Source organism: Diorhabda carinulata, chromosome 3 (genome assembly GCF_026250575.1).
Source record: "Diorhabda carinulata isolate Delta chromosome 3, icDioCari1.1, whole genome shotgun sequence".
Classification (NCBI taxonomy): domain Eukaryota; kingdom Metazoa; phylum Arthropoda; class Insecta; order Coleoptera; family Chrysomelidae; genus Diorhabda; species Diorhabda carinulata.
In genome coordinates this window covers 28,863,449-28,878,577 of record NC_079462.1, presented here as the reverse complement: position 1 = coordinate 28,878,577, position 15,129 = coordinate 28,863,449, and the positions used below count along the sequence as shown (strand labels likewise).

The 15,129-nt window shown below is 32.9% G+C and overlaps 1 protein-coding gene across 1 annotated transcript; it reads left to right on the top strand.

The window, feature by feature from the left end:
- Nucleotides 1-1,469: 1,469 nt before the first annotated feature.
- On the top strand, nt 1,470-14,880 carry LOC130891169 (serine/threonine-protein phosphatase PP1-gamma catalytic subunit B-like). Its single transcript, XM_057795767.1, has 7 exons — nt 1,470-1,608; nt 3,133-3,264; nt 4,830-5,060; nt 7,460-7,636; nt 10,654-10,802; nt 12,563-12,697; nt 14,727-14,880. The coding sequence occupies exons 1-7, from the start codon at nt 1,554-1,556 to the stop codon at nt 14,754-14,756; spliced, it is 909 nt and encodes a 302-aa protein (XP_057651750.1). The 5' UTR covers nt 1,470-1,553; the 3' UTR covers nt 14,757-14,880.
- The last annotated feature ends 249 nt before the right edge of the window (nt 14,881-15,129 follow it).

Here is a 15,129-nt window from a genome sequence, read left to right as displayed (position 1 = left end):
ATGGGATTAAGCTCACAATGGTAGGGCGGTAATCTTAAAATGGTTTTATTTGTTTTTTAGCCATTCCATCAATGATGTTTGGGTTATACTTATTTTTATGCTTCTTGACAATTTTTAAAAGCTCTGTCTCAACCATCGTCAAATCGGAATCGGAAACTTTCTCAAAACATTGTCAAACATTCGATGGACGCTGTTTTTGTTCCATTGTGAGCAGATGCGGCATCCATCTTGCGCATAGCTGTCTCATAACTGAATTTTCAGTTAAACGTCTCGGTATTTTCACAAAATTTCAGGAGTTACGCGCATGCGGAGCAAACATTTTTTTATATTAAGTATATTATAAACATTTGAAAAAAGTTGTAGAACCGAACTGCTTATGAAAGTTCTAATCTACCCACCTCTATAGTTTATTTCAGAAAGGTATAGACTAATAAAGCCTCATTAGGTATGCAAAGGGACTACAGAGTGACCCAACGAATATTTAAGCCACTTTCATAGTTTGGCATTGATTTCATTGTAAATTTCTCTCTTTTTATCAAGTGCAGGTAGTACCACCCGGGTTAGGGTCAATATATGGGTTTAGCCTATTGTTATCCATTCACAAACACTGAAAATAGTGTGCCAAAGGCGTGCCGGTACGATACTCGTACGAGAAAAAAAATTAGGCATTAAGTAAGTATTAAGCACACTCATTTTTTATTGAACATTATACAAAAAATACATTATACAGAAATTAAATTATAAAAAATCATAATATTCTTCGTCATCAAACAGTCATCTCCTCTTGACGTTATAAATTAACCTACATCTATAGCCGACACCGAAATTGAGCCGAACTGGACGGAATTCCCCATTTTATTACTCTATACCTTTATAAAATAGACTATAAATGCAACAACAAAGGCAAAAGACTCTAAAGAATGTAATTGCATTCATTCAACACTTCACTTCGAAAGATGTTAAAAATTTAGTTGATGCTAAATGTGGCAGTGCAAGACACTGACTTAAAGAGTCACTGTAACTTCCGAAATTTTGCGAAAATAGCAGCTCTGTTCAGTTAATATACGATGTACACCATTTTTTAACATACCTACTGTGTCTGCTCGGGCACTTTCAATCGACGATCATCCAGTACCGCTTTGTGAATTCACTGAAAACGTTTACTATTGATAAATACTACAACGTGACGTCTTCAAACTTAAAACATATGCTATCTAGATTATGCACTTTCTAATACAGGGGTATTTTTCAAGCAACTATCGCCATCTCTAGATCAGGCCAGGTACTTCTGAGACCATCCTCGTACATACATTTTTGAATTATTTGAAGCAGTATATTTTTTTCGGATGTTATCGATAATTTTTTCTGTAAATTGTTTTTATTATCGCCAGGAAATGGTATAATTATTAGAATATCAAATAATCTCTGATGATCACAACACGTTTCATTCGATATATTTCTAATCATATAAAATCATTAATATCAATATTATCTTATCAAACTTAGTGTACCTTACGTTCTACAATCATTTTTATAATATCAGGTGTTCAGAAATGGCTACGACTTTAGATGTGGATAGAATAATAACAAAACTTACGTCAAAGGAAGGTAAATATTTTTGTTTTTTCTAAAATCTTCTTTATTTATTAGTTCGGGCTACTATCAGAATTTTTTGTTATTGAAAATAGAAAATAATGTATCACAGTATATTACCAAATAAATAAATATGCACTCTGTTTGTAATTTCTGTTTTTCTGTAATTAACACTAATCTGCATTGCACAACTTGCAATACAAATTTATTCTAAAAAAAAGATAAAATCTACAAGAATATCATGAATAACATAGGTTTACATATATTTTTAATCTCAATTTAAAGGTCTATCTATTGTTTGTACAAGTCATTTTTAATATCAGTTTATACCACAGTAGATATTTTTGAATTACCACTGATTGTATTTGTAAATACAGAGAATATATCATTTTACAACAAAATCAACCAAAAAAAGATATGCATAAATTCAAACATTTATTATTTTAAATGTTACTACGAGGTGCGATAAAAAATAAATTTTTACAGTACGTATGTTGTCATACCCTGGTGTGAACACAAGCAATAACAAGTTTGAACCGTTCCGGCTCCTCTGGCAGGTACTATACCCGTTCTAGTGAAACCGTGTCGCATTAGCATTGAGTCTGCGTGTGGTAACTTAAATATCTTATCCACTTGTAAACAGAAGCGGCGTAAGGCCTCGTGGTGCTAAGGACCTCGCGCCTCACAGCCGAAAATAAATTTAAAAAAGTATGGAAAATCCAAAAGTACACGCCACAAGGTTTTTTTTATTCTAGAGTATCTGGTAGATACTCGGCAACAAGGACACATTCGTCCCACTACCGCACGAGAACTAGCTCCCGTGTCCGCCGAGACTACCCTATTTATTTTATTACAGTTTTTAAAGGTATAAAATTACTGGTTTAATTCTGTCACAAAAATTACCCCGAACCCCAAACGAAACTTCTACTCTGTTCAGACATTGCAGCCATACTTACCAAACAAGTTTAGTTACTTCTCACTAATAACGTTTACTAGGCAGCGTTTATAGTGCACCAATTTTCTTCAAATCTTCATATTTTTCACTCCAGCTTTTCAACGTCACAATATATGGTAAAAGAAAAGACAGTGCTAAATTCAGAATTTCACGCTAAATTATATCTTCCCATCATTCTTGACGTGACGTTCACATTTCTATATAATTCCTAGCATTGAAAAGGTCACAACAGAACATATGAAGGCTATTACGAAAGAAGTCTTCCCAACACGCTTTCAGTTAAGAATTCAACGTTGGGATTACCCAATTGCAGTACTTTGAAGAAACTCTGTCCTTTATAAAATGATTTACCCTTTTTCGATCATACTTTGTATAACTTAGCTTCAATAACTGAAATATTCCGTCATTTTAGTTATAATATATTCTGATGTGTAGTTTCTCCACTATTTCCGATACAAAGAAGTATTAAAAAAATTATTCGGCCATTGCAAATTTATTTTTATTAACAACAATTTGTAGAAACTATGTAAAATTCTATTCACGTCTTCATTTTGTGTAGATACTTATATCAATTTATTTTCCAGTTAGGGAGAGTAAGAAACTAAAATATATTAATATCTCAGAATCTGATATTAAGGGATTATGTTTCACTGCTATGAATATTTTCTTGAAGCAACCTATGTTACTTGAGCTAGAAGCACCAATCAAAGTATGCGGTAAGTATCAATTATCAATGAAATAAATAAAACTAGAATAAAATAAATTGATATAAAACGTCGGAAATTAAACTACTGCTCTGACAGATGCAACCAAAATGATATTATCGATACTTTATAGCTGTCATTGAGGGCCACAGTGGTTTCCAATACGAAGATGGTTTGACGGAAGGATATCTTTTTAACACGCTTTTATTATTAGGTTCACCTGTAAGTGGGTTTTGAATATGTGAATAATCGAATTAACGGATGTGTAAGCTGGTGCATTGTCTTGATGAAACAACACTTCTTCTTAGCAGACACGGCCGTTTTTGCTTGATTTCTTTGCTAAAACGTTGCAATAAATTCGTCCTTGATAGTTTTCCCTTTTTCAAGATAGTGAATGAAAATTATCCCATGCGCATTCCAAATAACTGACGCAGATGGTACGGTACGGCCTTTTCCGTCTTTGGAGCCGGTTTTCCCTTTTGACTCCATTGTTTTGATTGTTCCTTTTTTTCGGGTGTAAACTGATGGACCCAAGTTTTATCCATTGTGTATCAACGGCTTTATTTCTGTGAAACAATGCCAAATATCTTCACGACGCTGTTTTTGTGAACAAACGCGACGGCCTGTTTTTTAGGGATTTTTTTTACAACCAGTAAATAGATAGAGCTTTAAGTTTATTAACATATATTTCGACAGAATAAATATAAATTTTAAGCTAAAAATATTGTGTAGAACTAGAGTTTACAATGTGAACACCCCCGCTTCGAAAAAATGAGCTCGCACTTCCTCCACGATTTCGGCTGATTGGCTTATCCGAAACAAAAAAACGGCGTTCTAATCTGTAAGCCTAAATGCACGGAATGGACTATTATCAAATGAATATACAAAAAATTGGACTTTTGGTAGACATTTGAAATAAAAGTTACGAATTTTGCGATTTTTTCTGTTTTTTGCTGTAAAAAAATCGAAATTTTGGAAATTTTCAATTGATAATAGTTCATTCTATGCGTTTACATGTGTTGAGTGTGCACTATAAATTTCAAGTCATTCGGTCAAGCCGTTTTTGGGATACATTGGAGGGAAGTTTGAAAAACACAGTTTTGAGAAAAACGCGTTTAAAGTTTCAAGTCCATTTAAAACTATGAAAATCTCAAGTTACCCTCAATCGGCGATGCCTGGTCCATAGAGTATTCCTTCCGCTTCCTCTTGAAACTCTTTTAAAGCAGATTGTTTAAGCGTGTAGAAACTTGTCTAAACTTGTATCCGAACAGCTCTTTCTTCTACCTGCTGTATCTTTAAAACGACTTCGAATTTTCAAAAATCACTTTACTACCGTATTCTAGACATGTTAAGAAAGCAATTTATGAAAAAAATTGATCACATGGGATGAGCCTCCTAATGCCTTTCAATTAAAACTACCGTTAACTCTAGATCAGGACAGGTACTTTTGGGACCATCCTCGTATAAACACCAAATTATTTTAAACAATTGTGAGGATTAAGATCTACATTTCATATAATAAATAATCGATTTCACGTTGTATTTGTAGTTTATTGAGCGACATTATTATTTTGCAGGTGATATTCATGGACAGTTCATTGACCTTTTGACATTGTTCGGCTTTGGTGGTTTCCCACCTGATTCGAATTATTTATTTCTTGGAGATTATGTCGATAGGGGGAAACAATCAATAGAAGTTATTTGTCTATTACTAGCTTATAAAATAAAATATCCTGAAAACTTTTTTCTTTTACGAGGTAATCACGAAACATCTGCCGTATGTAAGATATATGGATTTTTTGATGAATGTAAGTATTGTGTCAATGATGTATTAATTGTTAATTAAGTTAATTCTTGTCCTTAATAGAGACATAATCAAATAACTAGAATAAGAAATTATAACAATAATTTACAACTACTATTTTAGCAGTGTCGGTAAATATGAAATTTTTAATTTAAGTAAATTAAATGGAAGATTAAAATTGAAAGACGGGTTATTTTAACACGAAAAATTGTTTGTTGAAAATACTAAGAATTAAGAAGAGAAAAAGAGTTATTAAAGACCGTTTGGTATGAAGCAAGACGTGTAAAACATTGCATGCAACGTTAAAATTTTACATATGATAAATATCGCATGTCTTGCAATTGTATCATGGATATCGTAACCAAAACGAACCAATTTATCTTCTGTTAGGCTGTCAATGCTCAAACAATAAAACTGAAGTAAATAAATACTAATAAGAAGAGAAATTTATCGGATATACAAGTTAGTTTACAAAAGTGCTTCAATCATTTTCTGATCTGACATTTGGGTAATTGTTAATCCAAAAGTTAATACATATATTTATTCTTAGAAGGGCAAATTGTAAACACTGATGAACCAATACTACATCTTGCATGAATCGAATAGCAGAGCTTCATCTGCTATAGCTTCTAATTAAGTTAATAATGCACCACGTATTGAAAAATATCTTCTTCCATTTCAAGTGACCTTAATAGACATTAATGAATACTATTTAACATATTGACATCTATGTGAGTATTATTTAATATTTATCAATCGAGCAACCTCCCTAATCAGATCGAGTAACATCCCTGTTGTTTTCATCGATAGAAAAGTGGTTTATAACACGTTGATAGTTCTAACCTAACATAACCAAATTTCTGGTTATGTTAGGCCAAATACTGCTTCACAGATAGTGACTTATGGGCATGTGCATCTGGGCATCTTGGTGCAGAATTGGGCCGTTTTCTACGAGCTCGTTCTCGCAGTGTTGTCAAAACTGACAAATAGTAAGTCTGGTTGACAGTCTAACCCTCTGGAACCCATTCAGTCATCACGATACCGTTAATGTTGAAAACAACGATTAACATTGAATTTTAATTTGATCTCTGGGCCCTCACCAAAGTTTCAACTTCGTAGATATGAAATAAAAAAATATTTACTAAAGAAAACTTTATAAAATGAAATTAATGCTTTACAAAATTTTGTTTTCATGCTCTTCTCTGATGTGTCAATTTTGGAAAATGATGTATCAAAGGCCAAAAATAGAGGTGTTTTAGGCTTATATTCCACTCCAAATTTATCAATTGCAGCAGGTGGTCTTGTACAAGATCATATTATTTTAAGACTTTTTATTTTCGAGAAAATTCTACATCACAGATACGAAAGCGTCTAAGTCTTTAATTCAAACTCATTAATGGAATTTCTAAATTGAGTAAATTTAGGAGAAATGTGACAATATTCTTCTTTTAACTTTGTACTGTGGGCATTAGGTACCCCAGAGTATTTATTTCCATTGTGTAAAGCAGGGGTCTCCAAACTACGGCCCGAGGGCCACATCCGGCCCGCGGACAGATTTTGTCCGGCCCGCGGAGAACTAGCATACTTGAAAACTCCTTTTAGAGAACATATTTTTTATAGCAAATTAAACTTAGTTTACTGAAGTATTCTAATTTTATGTTGAATAATAATTATGACATCTACATTGATATGGTCATGTTATTGTTATTGTTTTTGGGATAAGTTGGATAGAGAAACACAGAATTGTAATGAGTAAAGACATGTATAATATGCAGAAAATTTAACTTCAATATGTAATAACTAACAAATTATTGAAATGAATCCAACTAACATTTTATACATTTTAAATAAAAACATAACTTATAACAAGCATAATGACATATGAAGTAAGTACTAATGGGATTTATGTAATTGAGATTTTCCATTGACAATAGTTTGTAGTCGTGGACTAATTTTACTTGTACCAATTATTAAAAGAGATTTAAGATGCTCATCAGTTAATTTAGATCTGTAAACATTTTTTGTGTACTTCATTTTGGAGGTCTTCTCACACAAATAAGTATCATCGGTCCGGCGCATGTACACACATCCATTATAAATCATACACCACCGCGAAAACAGTAAAAAACACGGTCCGATGTCCGATGAAAAAAACGGACGTCTACAAGCGCTCTAACACATTAAAGTACGACTTTGATCGATAAAGACATACGCTTAAATGATAAAAATAGAAAACAAAGTAACTCGAAAATTTTAGGGTATACATATTTGATAAAAACAAGTCATACTTAAGTGAATATTTATCGATCACAAACATTTAAAAGTTACAGACCAAAAGGTAAATTTTGTAAACTATTGTAATCATTGAAAAATCACATTATTAATTGTGCCGGTTTTTTATAGGTAAACGAAGATATAATACAAAAATTTTCAAACTATTTACTGACGTTTTTAATACGTTGCCCGTAGCAGCAATAATAGACGATAAAATTTTCTGCTGCCATGGAGGATTGAGCCCAGATCTTTTACACATAGGACAAATTCGAAATATACAACGACCCGTTGATATTCCTATACAAGGTAGGTAAATTAGTACGTGTGCTAAGAGAACAGTTAACGTAACCGCATAAAAAATCAAAATTCGTTATGCTACCTATCGCAAGCCACCGATAGTATTCTGCCTAGTATTATTTTTCAACATAGACTTTCAGATCGTTTGTTAAACTGTATGTCCCATCTATGGTTTCCTATCATCGGTGGTCATATCACCAGGCAGTTAAGTGCGACGTCCTGCATCCAGGGTCTGAAATCATTTTGGTATAGGAATCAGTGAAAATTATATCTTATATTTAAATCGAACTATACATTCAATGAGGTGTTTATACGTGTCTACTAAAATAACATATCGACCTTACCACCCATGCCTAATACCTATAAGACACTTCAAAAAACTTATCCAAGAAAAAATCAATCGATTACGACAATAGCATTTCACATCTTCGAGATTCCATTGCATTGCATTGAAATTGCAGACATCGTGGTAGTTGAAGATTTGAAAAACAAAATGGCCAGCTTTGAGTTTGTTTCCATTACTGTTATAATATTCAAAACTTTATATCTGTTGAACCATGCTAAATGTTAACAAAAAATTGATACACGTATAATAAGACAATCGGAACACTCTTATCATTTATCATTTGCCGTTTACTCTAAAACAACTATTTGAATGTTTCCGTAGGATGGTGTGTTGGGTATATTGAACCATTTTAAACGCTTCTATCTTTTATCATCTCCTGTTTTCTCGCATACAATTATTGGATTGTTTCTGGGGGATTTGACACTTGATTTACAAATAAATAATACAACACTAAGTGTGTATTATTCACATTGGCGACGCTCAAGCGGTGAGCATTGTCCTGTCGTTTTAGTTATTTTTTAGCTTTCGAACCAAAAGGACGTAATAAATTTGGTATCCAAACGATTATTACTTATAGAAAGTACACGACTGCGAAGGCGTTCATGAACTTAATAGAAATAGACTTGCTTATGCCGAATTCCATAACCTTCATCATGAACTTCGAAATGATCCAATAAGATTTTTTCAGTTTTTAAGAATGTCAGTGGAAACGTTTGATTACATTCTGGGAAAAATCAAGCATCAACTTCAAAAGGAAACAACTACGCACTTCGAATCCATACTGAATAAAAATATAAACATGAGCGCACCACAAAGGCGATGCCGCACTAAAAAACGAACAAGATCGAAGCCAGAAAGATTTTTTAACACCGCTGGAGTGGCATCGCTCGACGCTCACCGCTTGAGCGTTGCCAATTTGAACGCACACTAAGAGCATCGGACATCAGGAACTCTCTTCTATGTTTTCTCATCTCCTGTTTTCTCTCACACAATTATTGAATTGTTTCTGGAGGATTTGGAGTGTTTTATGTACAATAAAAATATTCGGAACTTTCTCATCATTTATCATCTCCTGTCTACTGTAAAACAACTATTGGAATGTTTCTGTAGGATGAATGACTTTATAAATAAATAGTTGGATGAATAGAAAGAACATTTAAACTCTTCTATCTCTTATCATAATCTGTTCTCTCTCAAACAATAAGAACTCTCTTATCATTTATCACCTCCCGTTCAACCTAAAACAACTATTTGATTGTTTCTGAAGGATGAGTGAATGTGGAGTGTAGTTAGTTGGATTTAGAATCATTCCAACGCTTCTATTTTTTCTCATCTCCTGTTTTCTCTCAAACAATTATTGAATTGTTTCTGGGGGATTTTGAAGCTTGATTTACAAAATAATACAATAAGATATTGGAAACTTCCTTACCATTTAACATCTCCTGTTTACTGTAAAACATTTATTGGAATGTTTCTGTAGGATGAGTGACTTTATAATAGTTGGATGATTAGAATCATTTAAACGCTTCTATCTCTTATCATCTCCTGTTTACTCTCACACAATTATTGAATTGTTTCTGGGGGATTTTGAGCTTGATTTTTTTATATATATTTTCACATAACTTATCATCTCCCGTTAACTCTAAAGCAACTATTTGAATGTTTCTGTAGGATGGTGTGTTGGGTGAGATAAATTGAATAATTTTAAACGCTTATTTCTATCTTTTATCATCTCCTGTTCATTATAACATAATTATTGAATTGTTACTGGGGGATTTGGAACTTGTTATATGGTACAATGAGAATATTCGGACCTCTCTTATCGTTTATCATCTCCCGTTAACTTTAAAACAACTATTGGAATGTTTCTGTAGGAGATGAGTGACTGTGGTGCTATTTGGATAAATAAAATCATTTAAACGCTTCTATCTTTTATCATCTCCTGTTCACTCTCACACAATTATTGAATTGTTTCTGGGGGATTTTGAGCTTGATTTTTTTTATATATTTTCACATACAATAGGATCATTCGGAACTCTTTTATAACTTATCATCTCCCGTTAACTCTAAAACAATTATTTGAATGTTTCTGTAGGATGGCGTGTTGGGTGTATTGAATCATTTTAAACGCTTCTATATTTTATATTCTCCTGTTTTCTCTCACACAATCATGAAATTGTTTCTGGGGGATTTTGAGCTGGATTCTACTACTTCATTAACATTTTTAATATGCCAATTCTTCTTCAGACCATAGCATAAATATTTGGAACAATACCAAGTGTACTTTTCACCTTCATTTAAAGAATATTTTTAAATTGAATATTCGTATATAGTTTCTGAAACATTTTTTATTAAGTGAATAATACATCCTGACAGATAAATAATTAAAAAGTTGACATTAAGAATAGACCTTCACGTTTTTCTCGTGTTATTGTCATGGAGTTTAAAAAACTCACGTTTTTGAAAGCCGGATTTTCACACACGTTCCGACGTATTTTAAATATGCAAAGTAGGTAATCAATAAAAAAATAATTTGTTATTGTATAATCAAATAAACAAAATTAATTAATTTTATATTATTTATTCCTCAGAAAAATTCTGGCAAACTACGGATACTATTATAATTTAACCAATAATATTCAATATTAACCCCATTCTAATTCCGACATTTCGGTTTCAGGTTTACTTTGTGATCTATTATGGTCTGACCCTAGTCTAGAAATGGGTTGGACAGCAAACGATAGAGGAGTGTCGTTCTCTTTTGGAGCGGATGTTATAACAAAGTTTTTGAGAAAACATGATTTTGATCTAATTGTTAGAGGTCATCAGGTGAGATATAAGAAATTTACTGAAGATTTACAGCTAAAACAAAAGGTTTCGTTTAATTTTTCTTAACAAAATGTACTTGATCAATAATGTTACTACGCTAATGCGTATTAGCATATACGAGGTGTGACTTCATTTTTCCTTGTAAGCTCCAAGGCCACATTTCATTGTTCCAAACAGTGCTGAAAGTCTTCTTCTTTTATATTATTTGAAACGCATACCGATTTCTCTTTCACAGCTTCATCAAATACAAATATTGTTCTTTGTATATAGATTTCACCTTAGGAATCAAATAAAAATCACACGACGCAAGATCCAACGAATAAAGTGCTTGGTTTAATACTAGCATTCTGAACTTGGCACACAGTCAAACAATGCGGTGGTTGTATTGCTGGAGAACGCATGACATTCACTGTACAGATCGTTTTTTCCTTATTTCATGAAGCTTAGCAAGTACGGGAAGGTACATAATATTGAAAAAAATCATCATTGATTTGCTTATTCGAACTTCGGGAGATGGATGATATAAGTTGCCAGCGAATCAAAATGTCGATTTTCTTTAAGCCGATTGCCGACTGGTTGGCAACCAGTTGCCTCGTCTGTAGTTTCTCATTCGAATACAAAGGTCAGAAATAAGTTTCATTTTAGTTGATCCATGTGAATTCGACTTACCTCTCGCAAATCGTGACCCGTTAATTGAATTTACCGTTCAATATCCCGCATACCGTGATTCGTTAATATAAAATATCGACAGTGAGGCTTCCTAATCTATCCAAATAGTTACCAATGCATACTGCCAAATCTCATCAAATGAGCATATTAGAAAAGGTGGATATGTTACGCTCAAAGACCGAAAATGGCCAGTGGCCGTTTAAAACAGCCACAACGCGTTGTGACAAACGCAAGACGCACAAAACGCGTTGTTCTGACAGGGCCGGATTAAGCTAGGGGCTTGGGGGGGCTATAGCCCCGGGCCCCATCATTTGGAAATCATTCTGTATTTTTTGATGTGTTGATACCACAAATCTAACGTATCTAACGTAATCTAACGAATTTTTCCGGGTTTTCGAATTCCTTTAGGGGGCCCCGTCATTATTTTAGCCCCGGGCCTTATAAATCTTAATCCGGCCCTGTGTTCTGATATAGCCAAAACCCGAAATAAATTATTTTTGATTTAGAAGACATCAGCTCACGTAATATAATGCTGATTATTAATAATCATTTGGTAACAAAGTAGTACAAGACTCTTTATTTGAATAAATGTTTAATAACAACGTTTTTATATATGTTTTATATCCATATAGTTATAACTAACCTAACCTAACTGCGTCAAACATAAAGTTCAATGCAATTCAAAATGCCACAACAATTCCAATGCAAAAATAAATAGGTGGATATGCAGCGAAGATTGATTTTAATAATATACTTTTTTACATTAAAACGACTGTTAATAATTTGTATTAACTATTGACAAGATATGTACTACTTTGTTACCAAATGATTATTAATAAGCAGCATTATATTACGTGAGCTGAGGTCTTCTAAATCTAAAATAATTTCATTCGGGTTCTGGCTAGTATATCAGAACAGCCACAACACGTTCTGGCAAACGCAAGGCGCACAGAAAGCGTTGTGGCTGTTTTAAACGGCCACTGGGCGTTTTCGGTCTTTGAGCATAACACATATAAACCCAAGATCGAAGTAAATCATTTTTTGTAAGATTTGATAAATAGATTGAAACAATTTTACTCTTGTTGTTTTAGGTAGTGGAAGATGGATATGAATTTTTCGCGCAAAGAAAATTAATAACAATATTTTCCGCGCCAAATTACTGCGGCTCATTCGACAACGCTGGAGCGTTAATGTCAATAAATGAAGATTTGTTGTGTTCGTTTCAGGTAAAATATAGTTAAGCCGTATCGATATGTCATTTAAAATCCTTTAATCCTTGTCAACAATTATTTTTTAATACCTACGTCAAATTTCATAATACAACTATAATATAATCCAAGTAGGAGTAATATGATAAAGAGATAAAACTATTTTTAGATCAAAATATTAGACTAAAGAAAGCCAACAAATAGACAAACATTTCGTCACAAAAAACTTTTACAAGGTCAAAAAAATTTCTTAAGCACACATAATTATATATTATTGTGTTGCATGTAAATGATAGTTACAGAAAAACGACAAACCATAATATCCAATTAAGTAACTTATCCATTCATCTTAATATTCGTTTAGAATGTTATCTCCATGTAGTGGTAGTATATGCTTCTTATTTGAACTTGAGAATTTCGCCAACTTCCATATTCCTGGAGGATTAGAATTCATTTTAATTCTTCTCCGTGTGAAAAAGTGTTTTAATTTGTCTCGGTCGGTTCGAGTGTTAAACGCGGTCAAGTGGTACAATTAGAATTGAACATTACTTAAAAGGTTTGTTACAACCTGCTAGTCTGGACTGTTCTTGGAACAGAATCGCTCGTATTGATTCTTATAACGGTAACTGCCCGATTGGAACACGTGATCTCTATTGCGCAGAATCGTCACTGTACCAGGGACGGTTTGCTGATGGGTTGGAACGAACCTAAAATATATGTAGCGTCAAATGTAAAGAAGGTCGCGTGTCCGCAGGAAATAAAAACAAATAAAGAGTAATCAGTTCGATATTCGATTTATCTTTTGAATAAATGATTTTCATTTTATACTGCTTTCATTTTATTTCATTAAATCTGAACTGTTGCTAACAACCTTTTCCATTACATTTATTGATTTTCAATTATTATTACATATACTCTTCTAAAAAGTATAAGCCGGTTTACCTATCCAAATCTGATAGACTGATATTAATTTTATGAATTAAAGTGGAACTGTATGTCAACTCAAATACATAATGAATACAATCCCACTGGAGATACTCTTAAGCACATTTTTTGTCGAGGAAACAAAAAAGAGAACCAAAAGCCAGACAAGCAACTTAGAAAAGGAAGTGGGGTGTTTTATTTTGTTGTAAAGTTGTAAACATATGACATGCCTACAATGTGAACAAAACTTCACTACAAAGTTTATACGGAACCGACTGAGTTTAGAATAATCACAAAATCATTTGGTAAATTTGGATTCAATAACACACACATTGTTGTTGTCAATGTCACCAAGATGAAAGCTTTCATAAGATGGCTACACGTTTGCTATGATGTGACGTCACAAAATTGAATTGTGTGGGTTTAAAGTAGACCCTCCTCTTCTTTATGGTCCTTGGACGAATCCAACGAGAAAGAGAACTTATTGCATATAAGAGGTTTAGGAAGACGCAAAATATTTGAGTTTAAATGAAATTTAAGGGATTGTAACCAACTTATCAGTTTTTTTCTTTGGATTTTTGGTTTGGATTTATTCAAATGGTACTTGTACTTCACCAATAAATTTTAATAAGAATGAAGACACTACACGTCAAATAATAACTTCTTATTAATTATTTGATGTTAAATAATATCTTTTACAGACACGTGTACGTTTCTAATTTCTTAATATCTTCATTTTCTGTTGCAAATTTAAAATTCGACAATAAATGTTTTATATTTTACTCCCTATGCCCGATACATACTCTCTGTGAGGCCAAACGAGGGAACGGGAGTGCGAGAGTGTGGACGATGCGCTCGCCTCCTTGTCGCTCCGCTCCGTATAGGTTTTTCGGGCGCAAGTCAAGGGATGTGACGGCGTGAATATAGAATAAATTTAGGAGGGGCCTCGCGAGAGATTGGATCGGACATTAGAAAAACACCAAAGACCGAAGAAATGAACTCTATTACTTTATATAACAAAGATTATTCAGAAATTTACATTTGGGTTGCGCCGACTTTATTCTGTACTTCATGCGACTAAATGTCTTAACTGTATAGCAATTTTTCCTTTCCTTTGTTTCAGATTTTGGAACCGCATAAAAAGAAGAAATAATATAATTTAGTCAAAAGTGATTATAAACGGATATTATTTGTTAAAAATGTGTATTATTTTAGTTAAGTTATGTAAAATGTTTCTTATTGTCCATATAATTAGTAAAATATAGTATCATATAAAATGTATCGATTTTTATTTAAGTTTATAATGAATTTTTGTCAGTTATATGTGCCATTATTAGCCTTGGCTTTTTCTCATCAAATATGTGTGTCGTCTAGCGCTGTTGTCTTGATCAATTCCTGCGCTTCTTTTAAATTTCCTCTTGTTATTGTTGGTAGTATACTTCTTAATCGACTGATTGACCTGGTTTCATTTGTTCAAAGTATATAATTTTCTTTTAGCTGCACTATATAGAATAACAGAATTACTT